This window comes from Phytophthora sojae (assembly GCF_000149755.1).
Source record: "Phytophthora sojae unplaced genomic scaffold PHYSOscaffold_16, whole genome shotgun sequence".
NCBI classification, from domain to species: Eukaryota; Oomycota; class Peronosporomycetes; order Peronosporales; family Peronosporaceae; genus Phytophthora; species Phytophthora sojae.
In genome coordinates, this window is record NW_009258130.1 from 513,827 (window position 1) to 530,832 (window position 17,006).

The window sequence follows — 17,006 nt, forward strand, 5'->3', positions numbered from 1 at the left end:
TGGACGATAGAGCTCTTGGATGGAGCCTCATACTATTCAGATCAGTTCTCCGCGTTGGTCAGCGTCGCAGCCTATCGAGGTAATTTGGAGGGATGTAGTGTCGTTTTCAGCATTTCTCTGGCTGTAAAGCTTGACATCGATGCGGTTAACACGGAAGCAGAAAGTGGTCACTTTGGTATACTGGAGTTCCTGCGGAGGTGCACCAGTGAGGGCAGAAAAGAAGGTAACCAGCCCAACAAAAAGCGAAAAGCTGGGTAGAAAATATTGATGGGAAATTTCTTGGAACTGAAGACGAGGTAGACTGGAATGACTTGCCGCCAGAAATCGCTGAATACGCCTCGAGACAAATGTTCGAGACGGCAATCCAACAATGTTCTCAATGCAGACCGTGATGATCTCGCCTCCTGGGAGGCGTCTTCTTGATTATGCTGCAGAGTGTCCTCGAGTGGAAACTGTCGAGTGGATCTGGACTGTGGGTAACTCCGTCGAGGGTGTATTTAATGCGGCAAATTCTACAGCTGCGCGCGCCTTGGGCAAGTAGGTGATTCGACGCTTTGGATTAAGGCACACCGTTTAATAGGAGTTGCCGACCGATCAAATAACGCATGTTGGTCCCAATCGAGTAATCGATATCCGATGCTGCAGCTAGCGCGAGTTCAGAGCTGATCAAGTGGGTGTTTGCGGAGAACGCCTAGATTACGCAATAGGCGCTGCGAGTTTTCACAAACAGCAAGAAATCGCGCACTGGTTGAATGAGAATCAACGGGGGCAACCCAGCGGAAACGCGCTTAACTGTGCAGCAATCAGCGGTGATTTATGGATAGTATGGTGGCTGCACTCGAGCGGAGTTCGCAGGTGTTGCAGTGATACAATGGATTTGGCGGCGAGGCATGACCACCTCAACGTGGTCAAGTGGTTCTACGCGAATCGACGGAGCGATGCACCGCTGAAACCATACAATCCTGCTGGCTGGCTCCACCTACACTATGCCATGCACGTTCACACGTATCTAGAAGGAGTGCGACGCGACCAGAAAGGGACGTAGGTGTCTATGTTTTCCGAGCAATTTCTTCCTGGTTGTCCAGCAAGGTCAGGATCCCCACACATGCTTGTCGAATACCAAGCAAAATGAGACAGCTGGAGTAGTATAGCAGTGACCAAGATATAAAACTTTTATCTATCACCCTGCTACGCGCTAACGCGCGGCGTACCTTGACGTTCCTAAATAATTGCCTGATAAACATACTTACGAATAAATTGCTTTGCGAGACTTTTTTGCTTGGCAAAGGTTTTCCCATGCTTTACCCCAGCGTTTGCAAAATATATCCGACGCCTTTTCTGGCAGGAAAGATGAACTTCGTTGGTTGGAAGTACGACTAAAAAGAAAAACACCTCGAGGCGGTGGGTTCACGTAACAAAACAAAAGCTTGTAGAGTCTTGGAATGTCATTCTTGACCACGTAAACTCTTGCCATTCGCTGTACAATACGTTTGAAATCACAAATATATGGAATCATTACTAAAAACACCCAAATAATGTGAGCTCCACGACGCAGTAAACTTTTCCTTCTCAAAAGATGTCTTCATTGCCGTCACCATGCTCCACCCTCACCATGATATTGTTCATCACCATCGCCAGGGCGTTGTTGGCCGCCGCAGGGCCTTGTGCACCCGGTTGCTGAATAGGGATTAGCTGAAAGTCACCGCCCAGTTGCCTCGCGATCTGCTGCGCAATATTTTCAGCAATTCTACCTGCAAGTCCTTGGGCGCGACCGCCTTGATCCTGGGGGATCTCTGGCACGGGGTAGTGTAGCTTCAACCAGGCTTGGATCTGGACATCGCTTGGCGTCGGTCGTCCCGTAATAGGCAGGCGGGCGCTTCGCACGAAGTCGGGCGTGAAAGTCTCCGGATGGTGCACATGTAGGAATAGCAGCACCTCGAACTTGTTCTTCGAGACAAGCGGACTGAAGCTTGCAGGGTTGAACTCGGTAAATCGCCGCATCAGCCAAGATGCAATACCAAGGTGACCGTTGCTTACCGCTCTCTGGATCGCCTGGGCGGTACAGCCTTCCGATCGGTTTGTAGCCAGCCACTCCAGCGTCTTCAAGTGCCCCCCAGCAGCAGCCAGATCCATCGTATCCGTCGTACACCCAGCCGTGGTGTTGGCATGGAACCACTTTACAATCGTGAGGTGGCCTCCCTCCGCTGCAAAGTCCATTGCATTGGAAGTACAGCCTTCACTCCGATTGGCATGCAACCACTTCACCACAGCCAGATATCCGTTGGCCGCAGCCGCATCCAACGCAGCAGTGGTGCATCCTTCCGTGCGGTTCTCGTGCAGCCACTCCACCGCGTTCAGTTGCCCGTTTGCGGCTGCATCGTCCATGGGGTCCGTTGCTAACCACAGATACCGATATCTATTCAGCTTCGGGGTGGTCTTCCGATGACGATCTGAGGCTTCCACAAATACTCGAGCGCTGCGATTGTTTTCTTCCACCTCAACTAGTGGTGGAGGAGAAGCAGGAGTGAATAGCCCAGGAATGTTCGACGGCTCCAGGCTTTCGAACAGCTGAAGCATATCGACACGTCCCCGCCTCGCAGCTTCGTCCATGAAACAGTACTCGGGGATCTTGCTCGGTCGCGGGTAGCGCCCCGGCAGCCACTTGACGGCCTCCAACTGTCCGTTGCTGATGGCATTGACCATCGCTTGCTCGAATGGTCCGTCAGCGTCTTCATCCTTCAGAAACTGCAACGCCTCGATGTTACCCTTGGCAGCAGGCAGATACATGAGACCCGATAGCGCTCTGCTGCGGCCCATCTCGTTGATGATTTGCTGTCCTGTAGGGTGGCCCACCATAAACTTCATGACGTCCACGTTGCCGTGGCTGCACACATCGCTGATCGCGTCGCGCCACTCACCGACCCAGTCCAGATGCTGCGGGGGCGGGCCATGCTGGTCGGAGATGCGGCGGATGAGGTCGAGGCGGTCGGAGCCGACCAGGTCATGAATTGCACGACGGCGCCGGCCCAGTCTCGCTGGAAGTAGCCGCAGTCCAGCTTCCACTCGATCATGGCAGGCGTGGCGCAGAAGTCGGCGTAGTCCAAGATGCACCTGCCCTTGGGTAGCAGGGACTCGCAAAAAGCCATGTCTCCGACGTCCATGGCAGCCTTGATGGTCCAGTCGCGCACTTGCTCCGTCATGGTACCGAGCGGTGTGTAGTGGTGTAACCAGTGCGCCGTTTCAAGCTGCTTGAGCTGCAGCGCGACTTGGACGACTGTGGGGTACCACTCAACCTTGATGCCTCGACTCGTGTTGGTGTTGGCGACCAGGAACTGCAGCACGGCCAGTCGCCCTTGCGCACCGCGAGCGCCACGACCATACACGGCACCACAGTGTCCTGGAAGTGGTCGAAGAGCCACTGCAGCAGCTCCATGTCCCCGTGCTCCACGACCACGTGCGTGGCCTCCACGAACTGCCAGCGGTTGTAGAACTCGTCGCAGCGTAGGAAGCGGGCGAGCGTCCAGCCGCCAGTGCGGCCGGAGGAAGCAGGCGAGTCGTGCTGCGTCGGACAGCTGCAGGCCCAGATCCAGTCCAGCAGCGTCGTGGAGCGGAAGCTGCAGGCGGCGCTGAGCGACAGGTGCTGCGACGGCCCGATGCACTGCGAGATGAGCGGCCCCGCCTGCTCCAGGGCGTCGGCGCCGCGCTCGTTCCGCAGCACGACCGCCACGCTCTGCAGAGTGAACGGCATCGGCGCAGCAACGGAGCGTAGGGAGCGCGAGGGGAAGCCGGTGAGGCGAGGCTTGGGGGGGGGGCGACGTGCGTTTGGCGGCGCAAATTGCGGAATGACGCCTGGCTTGCCTTTCGAATTGAAGTGACGTAGGAATGCGACGACATTATCATCGCCGCCGTGGACGCAGGTGACTGGGCCTTCTGTGAGCCGCTGCTACCCAGAGGCAGGTGTATCTTGGACTACGCCACGTTCTGCATCAAGCCCGAGATAATCGAGTGGAAGCTGGACTGCGGCTATTACCAGAGGGACCGGGTCGGGGCCGCTAATGCCATCCTCGACTTGATCAGCACGGGCCGCCCGGATCTCATCCAGCGCATCTGTAACCAGCACAACCCACCGCCGCAGCACGACGACTGGGTTGCCGTGTGGCGCGAAATACTGGTCGAGGCATGCAGCCACAGCAATCTGGACGTTACCAAGTTTCTGGTGGATCATCCAACAGGGCAACAAGTCATAAACGAGAATGACCGCAGCAGCACCTTACTGGATCTCATGCGCTACCCTGCCGCCAGGGGCGATACCAAAGCGATGAAGTATTTGTACAGCCAAGGCGCTATCGGTCCTTTTGGGGGCATCATGGTCAGCGCTATCAGCAATGGCCAGGCGGAGGCTATCATGTGGTTGATAAAGCGGTACCCGCGGGCATACAAGATCCCGGAGTACTGTTTCATGGACGAAGCCGCGAGACGAGGCCGTGTCGACATGCTTCAGCTGTTCGAAAGCCTGGAGCCGTCGAACATTCCTGGGCTATTCACTCCTGCTTCTCCTCCACCACTAGTTGAGGTGGAAGAAAACAATCGCAGCGCTCGAGTATTTGTGGAAGCCTCAGATCGTCATCGGAAGACCACCCCGAAGCTGAATAGATATCGGTATCTGTGGTTAGCAACGGACCCCATGGACGATGCAGCCGCAAACGGGCAACTGAACGCGGTGGAGTGGCTGCACGAGAACCGCACGGAAGGATGCACCACTGCTGCGTTGGATGCGGCTGCGGCCAACGGATATCTGGCTGTGGTGAAGTGGTTGCATGCCAATCGGAGTGAAGGCTGTACTTCCAATGCAATGGACTTTGCAGCGGAGGGAGGCCACCTCACGATTGTAAAGTGGTTCCATGCCAACACCACGGCTGGGTGTACGACGGCTGCGATGGATCTGGCTGCTGCTGGCGGTCACTTGACGACGCTCGAGTGGTTGGCTACAAACCGGTCGGAAGGCTGTACCGCCCAGGCCATCGAGAGAGCGGTAAGCAACGGTCACCTTGGTATTGCATCTTGGCTGATGCGGCGATTTACCGAGTTCAACCCTGCAAACTTCAGCCCGCTTCACGCCCAACTTCGTGCACAATACCGCCCTGTTTCTAAGGCGACGACCGACGCCAAGCGATGTCCACATCCAAAACTGGCTGAAGCATCACTACCCTGCACCAAACGTTTCACAACGTCAAGGTGACCGTGCCCAAGGACTTGCTGGGCGATTCGCTGAAAACATTGCCCTTCAAATCGCGAGGCAATTGGGTGGTGATCTTCCTGTATTCCCTGGCCAACAAGAGGCGCTACAACAAGGTAATGTCCCCCTGTTGATGGATCTACAGAACCTTTTGATGATGGCTGTGCGCCACGGTGGCAACTAGGCATGCCTGAAAGTATTATCCAATTGGTACTAGATCAAACATGTATGCCGGATCATTTTGAGCCATTTTTCCTTCCGTATCGAGGGCATGGGTGGGCCTCTCGGAAGCGTGACCTCTTCACGCTTTAATTAATGGCGGTGGACAAGTTCCAACCGATGCAATGGATAGTTCAAGCTGATCTGACGTAGCAACGGAACGTCGAGCGGCAGTACCACCGGTATGGAGTGCATTGCTTGTGGCCTCAGTTCCTTGTGTACGATGCCGTATCCAGCAAGCTGGGTCATGAGCATGTACGAAAGGATGCGAAACCATGCGAGCCACACCAGCTTACGCAACATTTTTGAGTTGGAGTTTCATTTGAACCAGCACAACGTTGTGATGATAGACTCGACGGCGGTAAAAGCGTCGAGTCTAACCAGCGCGATGCATCTCTGTCAACTTCCAGAGCCATATCTCATTTTAGCAACTTCACTCGAGATTCTAGCGGCGGAGACAAGTGGCAGCGATAACGCGTTCTTTCCTAGCCTTGTGAAGTCGGTACTTTGACGTTTTGCCCTTGTGGGCCGTCTGTCCTGCCAGACGACACCCGACAGGTGTCATCAGTAGCGTCGACTAGCTTTTTCATGCGACTGTACTCTACCGAAATGTCAACAAAGAGAGACCACGCCAAGCGAATATGTACGTGTACCTGCGCGTTCTGAATCCATTGGACACGATACTACTTCTATAAACCGTATTGGTAGTCCCGGCGTCGATCCGGGATCAGGACCGGTTGACGGTCATTTACAGTTAATTCGTGATCTATTGTGGTGATTTGCTAGACGCCGTCGACTCGGGGACAAAACTGCCAGGCCTTTCCGGTGATAGTCTCATAGTCTCCATCGAGAGCCCCCCCCCAGCATCTGGCCCCCTGGGAAGCTTTTAAAACAGGTCTTATGCAGGTCTGGTCTTTTTTGGTCCGTAGGACTAAAACAGGACCGAAATAAAATCAGCCTCCAAATGGGACCTAAAAAAGACCCTGCAGAAAACAAGGTTTTAGAGAAACTCTACAATTAAATATTCAAACGGAAAATAAATGTATTTTGTATTAAAGGGGATATTGCAAATGAAAAACCATACCGGACAAAAACTTCAACCCTGCTGTCAGGTTAACTGTCAGTCATGCTAATCCGGCTTGTACTCTAGCTGCCCGGGCCGTCCGACTTGATGAACACCCCTGCCCCCGCGAGTTAATAACTCAGCCAAACGATAGAGTACACACTCGGTGGATCCGTCAGCACCAATAGTCTCTCCATGGTACCAACACTGTCATACAGGCGACACACGAGGTCGCAACGCAATCACCATGGGCCCAACCAGCGCACCCTACGCAAGCAAAGCGTCCAAACGGTGCCAACTCTCGGACCAGCAAGCTTCACAGGATATCATTCAGTCTAATCAGGCCGAACGTCAGCGAGCCAACAGCAACCAAAGCATATGAGAAGAAGTCCACACCAGCTACCGCTATATGCACTAAGGCTAGACCAATTGTAGTTTTCCTTAAATTGCGGTCTTAGGGACAATCGAGAAGTTCATTTTGCGTAGGAGCCGATGCTTGAAGTACTCGTGCGAAGCAGTACTGTGAGATACTAGCCCCGTGGGATGTGGAGGGCGAGCTGCGAGCTAGCGCCCTGCTGGATGTCGATCACTGGATCACTATCTAGCTTCCTGCAGAGGCAAAGTACAAGCAAGTACTTATGCAGCATACAAGAATACATGGTCGAAGATAGCAGTAGATTCACACGAGGACGTCTGAGCAACCCAGTTAGTTAAAGCTCATTAAGAAAGTCTGGCAATAGCGTCAGTCCGAGCAGCGTCGGGGATCGACACCAGCAAATTCAGACATTTGGGTTTCATATTATAATCTCCAGCTCTACTTCAATAGCGGCTGCCCTCTATAATCTATCACGATATTTTATATCAGGGTGAAGGGGGTCTAAAAATGGCTTGTTTCGTAGTGATATCATTTGGGTCTCGCCATCCAAAACGGGACCGTTAGCGAATTCATACTGATTTTCTGTTCGGTCTCGTTTAGGTGCCGTAGGACCAAAACAGGACCAGACCTGCATAAGACCTGTTTAAAAACTTACCGCCCCCTGAAGTCAAGGAATCAACGTTCCTGGTTGCCAGATCGCTCCAAGCCCTTTACTTGGAGAGGTTTCAATACCCATGTATCATACCCATCCGGTATTCAGACCGCAACGTAAAGGTGAATTATGCTGTGAATACAGTCTCGATCACGCACTTCGTATGGTATCAAGTGCCTCGCGTTTGGATACTTGTTTCCCATGCATGATGACCAGCCTTTCCTGACCCAACCACATCCTGCTGTGGCCAGCGTGGCGCTCGAACAGAGGATTCCAGCGGTCTCGCTCGAACAGACAAAGGACACTACAAAGGATTTCGATCCTGCCAGTTTCAAATTTGCCTTCCAAGAACAACAGCGCCACTTCCTACAATGTTGACTGCTTTTGCTTTCGCATCCGCCGCGCTGCTGGCAGCCTCTATCCCGAGCGCCGACGCCCACGGTTACATGCTGATCCCCGAGTCGCAGTTCACGGGTGGCGCCAACTCCGCCTGGGTCGTGCAGATCGACCCCGTGTGGGCCAGCGACAAGTGGGATGGCAACAACGCTGGAAGCGTTGAGGTGTTCAAGTCTCTCAAGTCGGCCAACAACTTCAAGGACCTCAAGACGCTCATGGACGACACGTCGGTCTACGGCCAGGACTGCGGCTTCACGGACCCCAACGGCACGCCGCAGCCCATTCCGACAGACGGCAAGGCCACCTTCTCCCGTGCTCTGGTGCACGTGGGTCCGTGCGAGATCTGGCTCGACAACACCAAGGTGCTGTACGAGGACGATTGTTTCAGCAAGTACGGCAATGAGAACCAGGACATCAAGTCGGTGTTCCCCGTGGACTACTCGTCGTGCAATCATGGAGGCTGCAAGGAGATGCGCTTCTATTGGCTGGCATTCCAGGGTCTTGACAGTAAGACGGTGTGGCAGTCCTACAGTAAGTTTACTGGCTATGAGTTACGTCAATTATTGGTCTCGTGTGGCTTACGAATGATGTGTTCTTTGTTTTGCAGAGGACTGCATCCCGCTCCAGGGATCGGGCGGTGGTTCGACTAACACGACCTCTACGTCGACGGAGTCCGTCTCGAACGAAGCTCAAACCCCGACGAGCGACTCGAACACTCCCTCAAGCGGCAACTCGGCCACCCCGGCGCCGGCGTCGGCAGACTCCCAGACCACCCAGGCACCCACGAGCCAGAGCTCATTTGCCAATCCTTTCGCTGGGAACACTGCTCCGTCGTTCGGCTTCTTCCGCCGCAACTAAATACTTTCCAGTTTGTTGTAAGTGTTGATGAGTGTAGATTTTGGAAATTGCGTTAGCCACGCTGGTTGGCTTTATATGTAATCGTGATAAAGTATGGAACTGAGTACCTGGGCTTGCGGTTTTGTTTTTCTTTTCTCCTTTAGTCACTCACTTTCCTCATTTGTCGTTGAATAAGAGGGAAATGTATGACAGGTGGAAGTGAAAACCCTCAAACGGAAGCAAAACGAGGATAACGACAAGCTCGAGGAGGCCAGCGTGTGCACGACCGAAAACAACTAGCGCAAGGCTGGCGTGAAGAAGAAAAACCGCAAGGGTCGGCGTCCGTCGACAACTGCGAATCTGCAGAAGAAGCGCGAAAACCACGAGGCTATATGCTTCAAAACCGCTAGACAGAATGTCGTTTAGTTCTTGCTCACGACGACTGTAGCCCCCGTCGTTAGCTGATAGCTAAGTGACAATAATGATCCTCAAATTAAAAACAAAACAAACAAAACAAACGACTGTAGCCCCCCCCCCTCCTCCTCCAGTTCCTCTTTGAGTGAACGTACTTCATCTTCCAGCACGGAGGTATCCAGAGTGTGTGTGTGCTACTGGATATCGTCCGACAATTCTTCATCTAGATCACGATGCTCCAGTCTCTTCTGGTTGACTTGCGCAATAAATACTTGACGAAATCATTGTGCTGCTTCACCTAGTGACGGAAGTCTTCCCCGTCTGTCACAGCCGAGCCTCGTCACGCCGAAACTGGTACTGGTTCCCCCTAAATAATCAAGCCACGGCCAAAAGCCATTATGATTGTTACTGTCACAAATACTTGTGCAGATATGTCGGTAGCGAACCTTGCCACCCTAGCTGTCCCCACACGATGATAAAATGGTGAATGCACTTGCAAGGTTTAATTAAAAAAAACTGAAAAAAAGAAACCAGAGAGCTCGAACAACCACATTTCGTTTCCAACTAAAGACCCATTCTCTATGGGCTGGCAACATTTACACAATCTACACTCTTCGTCACTCGCAAAACGACATGAATGCTTACTTGAAGCTGAACGACGGGGCCGTCGTGGCCTTCGGAGTATCCGCCGATGAGCCCTGCGTGGTGGGGGCCTCCGTGGATGGCGAGTCGTTCGACGCCGGGGCCGGAGTGGCCGAATTGTCGCTCGAGGAAGGCGTCTTGGAGTCCCCACTCGACTGCGTTTTGGATCCGTCACTCGAAGGGGCCTTGGAGTCATCACTCGTCGGAGTTTTCGAGTTGTCACTTGACGGAGTTTTCGAGTCGTCGCTCGAAGGAGGCTTGGCGTCACCGGTTGTGGGAGTCAGCGCGCCTGACGACGAAGAGGTCTGCGAGGTCTGCGAGGTTGAGTTCGACGGTGACGTGGGGGTCGAAGTCGAGGTCGACGAGCCGCCACCCGATCCAGTGAGAGGAATGCAATTCTCTGTAATAGAACACAATACGCCGAGTTAGTACGAGCGCAATCATGGAGCTGCGGAGTACTAGTGTCCCAAGAACTTACTGTAGGACTGCCACACGGTCTTGTCGACGAGGCCCTGGAAACCGAGACAGTAGCAGCGCATCTCCTTGCAGCCGCCGTTGTTGCAGGACGAGTAGTCCACGGGGAACGTGGTGATGACGTCCTGATTGGGGTTGCCGTACTTGCTGTAGCAGTCGTCCTCAGACAGCACCTTGTTGTCGTCGAGCCAGATCTCGCACGGACCCACGTGGATGAGGCCGCGAGAGAAGGTGGCCTTGCCGTCCGTGGGAATGGGCTGCGGCGTGCCGTTGGGGTCCGTGAAGCCGCAGTCCTGGCCGTAGACGGACGTGTCGTCCATGAGCGTCTTGAGGTCCTTGAAGTTATTGACCGACTTGAACGACGTGAAGACCTCGACGCTCCCAGGGTTGTTGCCGTCCCACTTGTCACTCTTCCAGACCGGGTCGATCTGCACTACCCACGCCGAGTTGGCGGCGCCCTTGAACTGTGACGCGGGCTTGGCGATGTATCCGTGGGCGTCAGCGGTTGGGACCAAAGCGGCCAGAAGCGCGGTGGTAGATGCGAATGCAGCAGCAGTCAACATTGCCCGAATAGTGTTTGGGAAGGTGGGTTTCTGGGGCTGTTGGTGCTTAGGAGCAGAATTGAAAATGGTAGGAGAGGACGAGTTTGTCGTGAACGAAAGACTGATCGGGTGCGCTTTGTCCGTTCGTTCGAGACCGGCGGAATCTTCTGTCCGAGCGTGAAGGTGTGTGCGGTCGGTGCGCTAGCACGATATGCCGTCATTTGGGGGCAGTCGGAGGCTCAAACGCGAGACAGATGCAGCCATACAAAACTTGTGCTTGATAATGCAATCGCCACAATTTCCCGATACGGTGTGATCTGCAGACCGGGTGGTATCGCTGTTGTTGTGAAGGTTCACTCGGGCAGAGGCGTTGGAGAGTATTTGGATCGAATCTGGGAATTAGGAACTGTAAAAAAGTTGACTAGCTCAAACAGATGTGCATGGATAGACTGACAACCTCAGGTTGTCAACCTGTACACCGAAATGCATGCAAGATCTGAACTTTGATGATCTGACCTTTGACTGTGATAATTCGAATCTTCTCTGAACCTAGCAATCTTACTCTGGACTCAGATGCACAAGCCCGTTTCGAGGCTGCAGCCGCTCCCGTATCAACTAGAAACAAAAACTCTGATAAACTCGCAAAGCCCTGCGGTACACGAACATCGAAGCAAGGCTTCAAGTATTGATAACTGACGTTGGACCTCTCCTCGACGATAGAAGTAGAGGCGGATACAACGAGACTTGCCCGGTGACATCTGGTAGGTGCTTGGACACACGGTCATGCTGTGAATCATGCCCCTGTTTACTTTTGCTACAGCAACACCATGCGGAGGGATGGCTTCGACAAGATGCGGATGTGTCGGAAAGACTGCGCATTACGCGCACGAAAGTCGCTTCAAATAACGCGATCTTTTCGATACAAGTTCACAAAAAATCCACGGAGTGCCCAACCGACAGTTAAAGAACTATCCACACAGTTTAAAAGCGTTTTTCGGCGTTCCTAATACGGTATTCATACAAGAACTTTGGTTGCTTATCGAGAAGTCATCAATCTGTAACAAGGATTTCTCGTTAGTGTGAGAAAACAATGGCTCGAGCGTTGACCATCGTGGCGTTCGTCCTGCGCCATCAGGCGGACGTCGACGCGTTGCAGGAGTTCAGCGAGGCCATCTCCAACTTCATCGGCCCCGACCCGAACCTTTCAGTGGCGGACGCCTGCTCCTTCGGCTCCACGAAGCTGCTCGACTGGATCTGGAGCGCCAGCGCCGCCTCTAACCAAGAGCGGACGTCCAGGTGAACGCTTTGCAACTACCACCCAAGTACGGTCAGTGGCAGTTCCAAAAGGCGGTGGGGGTGGCAGCCTCCCGAGCAGATTTGGGTCTAATCAAAAGTGGTACGACTTTTGTACCCGCTAAGACAGAAAAATGTCTATTTTTAGCGCATCTTAGAAATGGCACTTTATCGGAATTGGGCTCAAATAATTGTAATTGATTTATACTATACTCGTCTGGCCCACCTAAGAAACAACATTTCTATCTGGCCGTCAAAAAAATTCAAAAATTATCAGTTGGGGGTAGTACATGCTAATTGATAATACCAGTAGCCCATAATTGAGTATACTTCAAGTTTAGAACGTCACAAGCGATTATTTTGGATGCCGCCCTTCCAGCTCCAGCCCCACGCCGTGGTGTTGGTGCTACGCCATCACACATCCACTGCCTCTCACTGTCGCCAGTCGCCCTGGAAGGGACGGCTGCCGCTGCGAGAACGAAGTAGGACGGTACGGACAGGAAAGGAACGGTATGAAATACAACAGAGTCAAATGCACAGATTCAACTTGTTGTTTCCACGGCAAATTCACGACTAACCAACCTACCCGGCCCGGAGCACTTCGCCCCGCGCTCTCTCTTGCTTCTCTTCAACTTGAGCGTCGACACACCGCCGCCCCCGAACCCATGGTCACCTCCTTTCACCCCTCCTCCCTTGGCTCACGCCAAGGCTCACGCCCCGAGCCACGCAGGGTCCGTGACCTCCATCCTGTCTCCTCCCGTCACCGCCAACTCGCGAAACACGCCACTGCTTCCATCACGACTCTTCGTCCACGCAACTGGCCCACCGCCAGCTAATCCTCGCTAAAGTCCGATGACTGCTCAGTCAGCTGATCCTCGAACAGCTGATCCTCGAGTAGCAGTCCACGCGCTGATTGACTGGCTGCCGGAGGACGGCTACGACCGTACCCGAGACGGTGACCACCGTTCCCACTCGGGACATCCTCCCCGACTGAGACTCGACGTCCTCGTCGAGCGTCCTCTTCCTCCTTGGTCGTCTTCGTCTTCGCGCGCAGGGCACGCTGCTCCGCCCTCAGCCCGCTCAGGGTACGCACCGGCTTCGGTTTTCCGACGCACCCGTCCGCACACCAGAATGCTTCACTCAGGCGTTCGGCTTGCTGCAATTCCTCGACGTCACGGAGCCAGTCGGCGTAGCTCTCCTCCGCCATCTTCGCAGGTGAACGCACTCCCGACGCCGCCACCACGCAGCTCCACTGCATCACGACTGCATCAGGGCTCAACCCACCGTCGGCAGTCAGCCCACCGTCCGCCAACATGTAGTTCAGGGCCAGGCGTAGCACGCCCACACCCACCGTTCCTTGGCACGCTTTCTCGGCCAAGTCATACACGTAGATGACAGTGTAGAACGCGGCATACGTCGCTAGTGTTAGGAACGCCCCCAATCCACGGTCCACACAGCAGGCACGGTCGACCGAGCGCCGACACTCGGCCCTCGATCCGCGCCAGTACTTCACGGTAGACTCGCCACCCAGCTCGAGCACGTCGGGCAGGAACACACACCGCAGAGCGTGGTAAGCATCCAGCCACTTGTACAGTAGCCAGCCTAAGCCATCCTTATGTTCACCTCGGGCCTCGAGCACCACCATGGGCGTGGCCCATATTGCTTCAAACGCCTTCCATCGACGCTCCGCGGACGGTCTGCCTTGCACAGATGGACCGTTCACGAAGCGACGGTACCGTCTTACGCATACCTTCAACAGAGTCAGCCACTTGAACACAAAGCGGAACGCGGCCCCGATCAATCGCCCCGCAATGCTCCACAAGGGTCTCGTGATCACGCCGCCCACCGCACCAATCAGCACCAGCAACACGGCCGGCCAGTGGTTGCGCAGCACCCACCACACAATCTTCAACACGAACAGGGAGTGCCACAGGCACCACTCGACAACAACCGTCACGGTTTCCATGTCCGTCAAGGAGACGAAAGCGAAATGCCCTCGCCTCGGTTCGCTCCTCACGGTCGTCCACAGCACTCCATGTTCACAATCATCCTTGTAAGCGTCCAACCGTAACGGGTGACCCACTGTCGCAAGTCTCGTCAATCAACTTAGTCAATCACTCGACCGTCTCACGCCAACCGTGGCTCTCCCATTTCCAGGAAGGCAAATCCGCAGCCAAACGTCCCAACTGCCAGGTCGGAACGCATCAGCAGAGGCCGCGGCAACTCGCAGTCTCGCCCTCATTTCAGCTTTCGCCGAGAAGAGAACAAGACTCCCAAGAAGCCCCAGCCACCACCTTCCGCCATGGCCAAGTCGCGAGACGTCAACAGGGAGGCCGTCCTGCGACGGCTGCGCGCACGTCTCGATCGCCGGTCCCGGGGCGCGGACGCTGATGCCGATGCCCAGCTCCGTGGCCAAGTGGACTTCTACGTACGCCTGCGCGCGGCGCTCTTCGCCAACAGCGGCTCCACGAACGTGGACGCCGTGGACGCCGTCGCCGTCGCCGTCTTGGCCGACGACAGGCTCTTTCCCGTCGAGCTACTAGAGACCGTGACCCTGCTGCCGCTGCCCAACGCGTTGCGGGTCGTAGCTGCTCCCGCTCACGACCTGTTCGCCGTCCCTGCGGCTTCAGCACGCTCGACCACCAAGCGTCCGACCACTCGCAGTGCGTCCAAGGCGCCACTGGCCAAGAAACAGCGCAAGTCCCAGGCCCAGGACCAGGACGACGACAAAGCAGACGACGAGGAGGACGACGGCACGAAGGCCTACACGTTTGCGTTGCCCGACAAGTGTCCCGCCGCTATCCGCCGCGACACTAACAAGATCGTCAAGCAGGCGGACACGCAGGGCAAGACTCCGCCTCGCATGGCGTACCCGTGGGTTGGCCAGCGTGCGTGGTACGACCCGCAGGAGCGCCCCGCGCTCCACGTGGCGCATTGGCGCTTCTGGATGCACGGGCGCGACGTCTTCTTCGCCTGCACGCTGTACGCGCCCTCTGACGAGTGCACGGCCCGCCGCAAGAAGAAGTCGAACGCCGGCCAGGGGCGACTCGTGTTCGTCAGCCTGAACATCATCGAGTTCGGCTTCTACGGGTATCTCGACCTCTTCGAGAACCGCTCGCACGACAACCTGATGTGGCTCGGAGGCAAGGCCGCCCGCCGGTCGACGGCAGCTAAGGCGAACGCGAAGTCCTCCTCGGACGCGACCGTGGCCAGGGACCTCGCCACGCTGTACCGTCACGAGCGCGGACGTTACGACGCCATCATCGCGCGCGCACTTGACCCGTTCCGCGTGGATGAGGATGGTTACCAGTCCATCTCCGAGCTGCTCGAGCAGACGAAGGCGCTGGACCCGACCAAGCCTCCCCACCTCCGACTCAGCGATGAGGCCCTCGCGCGCGTCGTCATCGACGTCACCGGCGGCAACCCGCCCAACCCGTCTTGGGTCGGCAACAAGAGCGCCGGGACTTGGAAGCTCCTGCTGGGGAACGACCGTATCCGAGCCCTCGCCAAGAAGCTCGCGCCCCTCGCGAAGAAGGGCAAGCAACCGTTCCCACCCCAGAAGGCGTACGACGAAGACAAGGAGCAGCGCGACGACTACTCCGACTTCGCGGACGACGAGGACATGTTCACGGTGTTGCCCCCGACGTCGCACTCGGACGAGGAAGAGGACGGCGAACCCGAGGAGCTCCGCGAGAAGCTGCCCGAAGCCGAAGTCGACCAGGACCAAGAAGACGACGAAGAAGACGAGCAGGCTGACCAAGAAGACGAAAAGGAGCACAGTTGGGCGTCAATGAGCCCACGGACGGCGACACGAAGAGCAGCGCGGGCGACGAGGCCGATAACTCGGCGGTCAAGAAGAAGAGCGCCGCCTCCTTGGCAACACCCAAGTCCAAGTAAGCTCGCCGTCGTCTTTTTAGGGACGCGTCACTAGTCGTTCATGTTTCTTTCTCCAAATCTGCTAGCGTCCCCCCAATTAATCAATTCAAATTCAAAACACGTAATTCCATTTCCACCGATCCGTTCTCGAGTTCCAAGTGACCGTACCATCACCGTACGCGACCGTCCCTAGGATCGCGAACAACACCCTTTCCGACACTGCTAAGCCATGAGCAGGTCTTCGTCCTCCACTTCAGCGTTAGCCTCTTCCAAACGGAAACTCTTCCGTAGCTCAGGCAGGCGCTGCTTCCTCCGTTCGGCTTGCTCAAAAGCCGTCACTAAGTCGCTGTACTCGGGCATTAACTCACCCGAGGAATCCAGTGACTCTCAAAATTAGCCGTAAGCACCAGGTACTTCACAGCACGGTCGACCACTTGTTTCGCAACAATCTCCAGCAGCGGCGAAGTAACCCCCGTGAGGGCCGTATCCCCGCGACCTATGGTCACCCGTTCCGTGAAACCGGATGCCGGTAAATCTGCTTCCTCCAGCGGACCGTCTTCAACTTCTTCCCCGTCCTCCACAATACCTTCCGGCACTTCGTCCATGTAGGGCGGAGTCCACCGGCCACGGAACTTCTTCAACCGGTTGACGTTCACAGTTACGATCTTGTCTGGGTGCGATGGTATGTCGATCCGATAGGCGTTCTTGCCCACTCGACCAACGACACGGTACGGGCCATGCCAGGCAAAGGCCAACTTCTTCGTCCTCTCCTAGCCCCTCTTGTTCCTGAAGAGTTGATAGACCCAAACAGAATCACCAATTTCGTACTGCACAGCCACGCGATCGCCCAGTCGCTGCTCATGTCGATCCTGCGCCTTCAGGAGCTGCCTCTCGACCAGATGACGCGAGTCACGCAAGGTACGGTAGAGCTCGCGGCGGTACGCTGCCACTTCATTGCTCTTCTACTTCTTGCCCAGGTTCAGAAA

The 17,006-nt window shown here is 55.3% G+C and overlaps 5 protein-coding genes across 5 annotated transcripts; 2 read left to right on the forward strand and 3 right to left on the reverse strand.

The window, feature by feature from the left end:
• Nucleotides 1-1,569: 1,569 nt before the first annotated feature.
• On the reverse strand, nucleotides 1,570-3,748 carry PHYSODRAFT_342352 (hypothetical protein; the record flags this gene model as incomplete). Its single annotated transcript, XM_009540786.1, has 3 exons — nucleotides 1,570-2,884; nucleotides 2,923-3,332; nucleotides 3,362-3,748. The coding sequence occupies 3 exons, from the start codon at nucleotides 3,746-3,748 to the stop codon at nucleotides 1,570-1,572; spliced, it is 2,112 nt and encodes a 703-aa protein (XP_009539081.1).
• Nucleotides 3,749-7,917: 4,169 nt separating this feature from the next.
• PHYSODRAFT_438103 (hypothetical protein) lies at nucleotides 7,918-8,707 on the forward strand (the record flags this gene model as incomplete). Its single annotated transcript, XM_009540787.1, has 2 exons — nucleotides 7,918-8,473; nucleotides 8,550-8,707. Coding segments are annotated over 2 exons (714 nt in total), but the record flags the coding sequence as incomplete, so codon positions are not given.
• Nucleotides 8,708-9,834: 1,127 nt separating this feature from the next.
• Nucleotides 9,835-10,872, reverse strand: PHYSODRAFT_533682 (hypothetical protein; the record flags this gene model as incomplete). The annotated part of the gene is made up of 3 exons (XM_009540788.1): nucleotides 9,835-10,009; nucleotides 10,133-10,235; nucleotides 10,314-10,872. 3 exons carry the CDS (start codon nucleotides 10,870-10,872, stop codon nucleotides 9,835-9,837), a joined length of 837 nt encoding a protein of 278 aa, XP_009539083.1.
• Nucleotides 10,873-11,941: 1,069 nt separating this feature from the next.
• PHYSODRAFT_342356 (hypothetical protein) lies at nucleotides 11,942-12,630 on the forward strand (the record flags this gene model as incomplete). The annotated part of the gene is made up of 2 exons (XM_009540789.1): nucleotides 11,942-12,147; nucleotides 12,621-12,630. The coding sequence occupies 2 exons, from the start codon at nucleotides 11,942-11,944 to the stop codon at nucleotides 12,628-12,630; spliced, it is 216 nt and encodes a 71-aa protein (XP_009539084.1).
• Nucleotides 12,631-12,976: 346 nt separating this feature from the next.
• Nucleotides 12,977-14,110, reverse strand: PHYSODRAFT_534004 (hypothetical protein; the record flags this gene model as incomplete). The annotated part of the gene is made up of 1 exon (XM_009540790.1): nucleotides 12,977-14,110. The coding sequence occupies one exon, from the start codon at nucleotides 14,108-14,110 to the stop codon at nucleotides 12,977-12,979; it is 1,134 nt and encodes a 377-aa protein (XP_009539085.1).
• Between the last annotated feature and the right edge of the window lie 2,896 nt (nucleotides 14,111-17,006).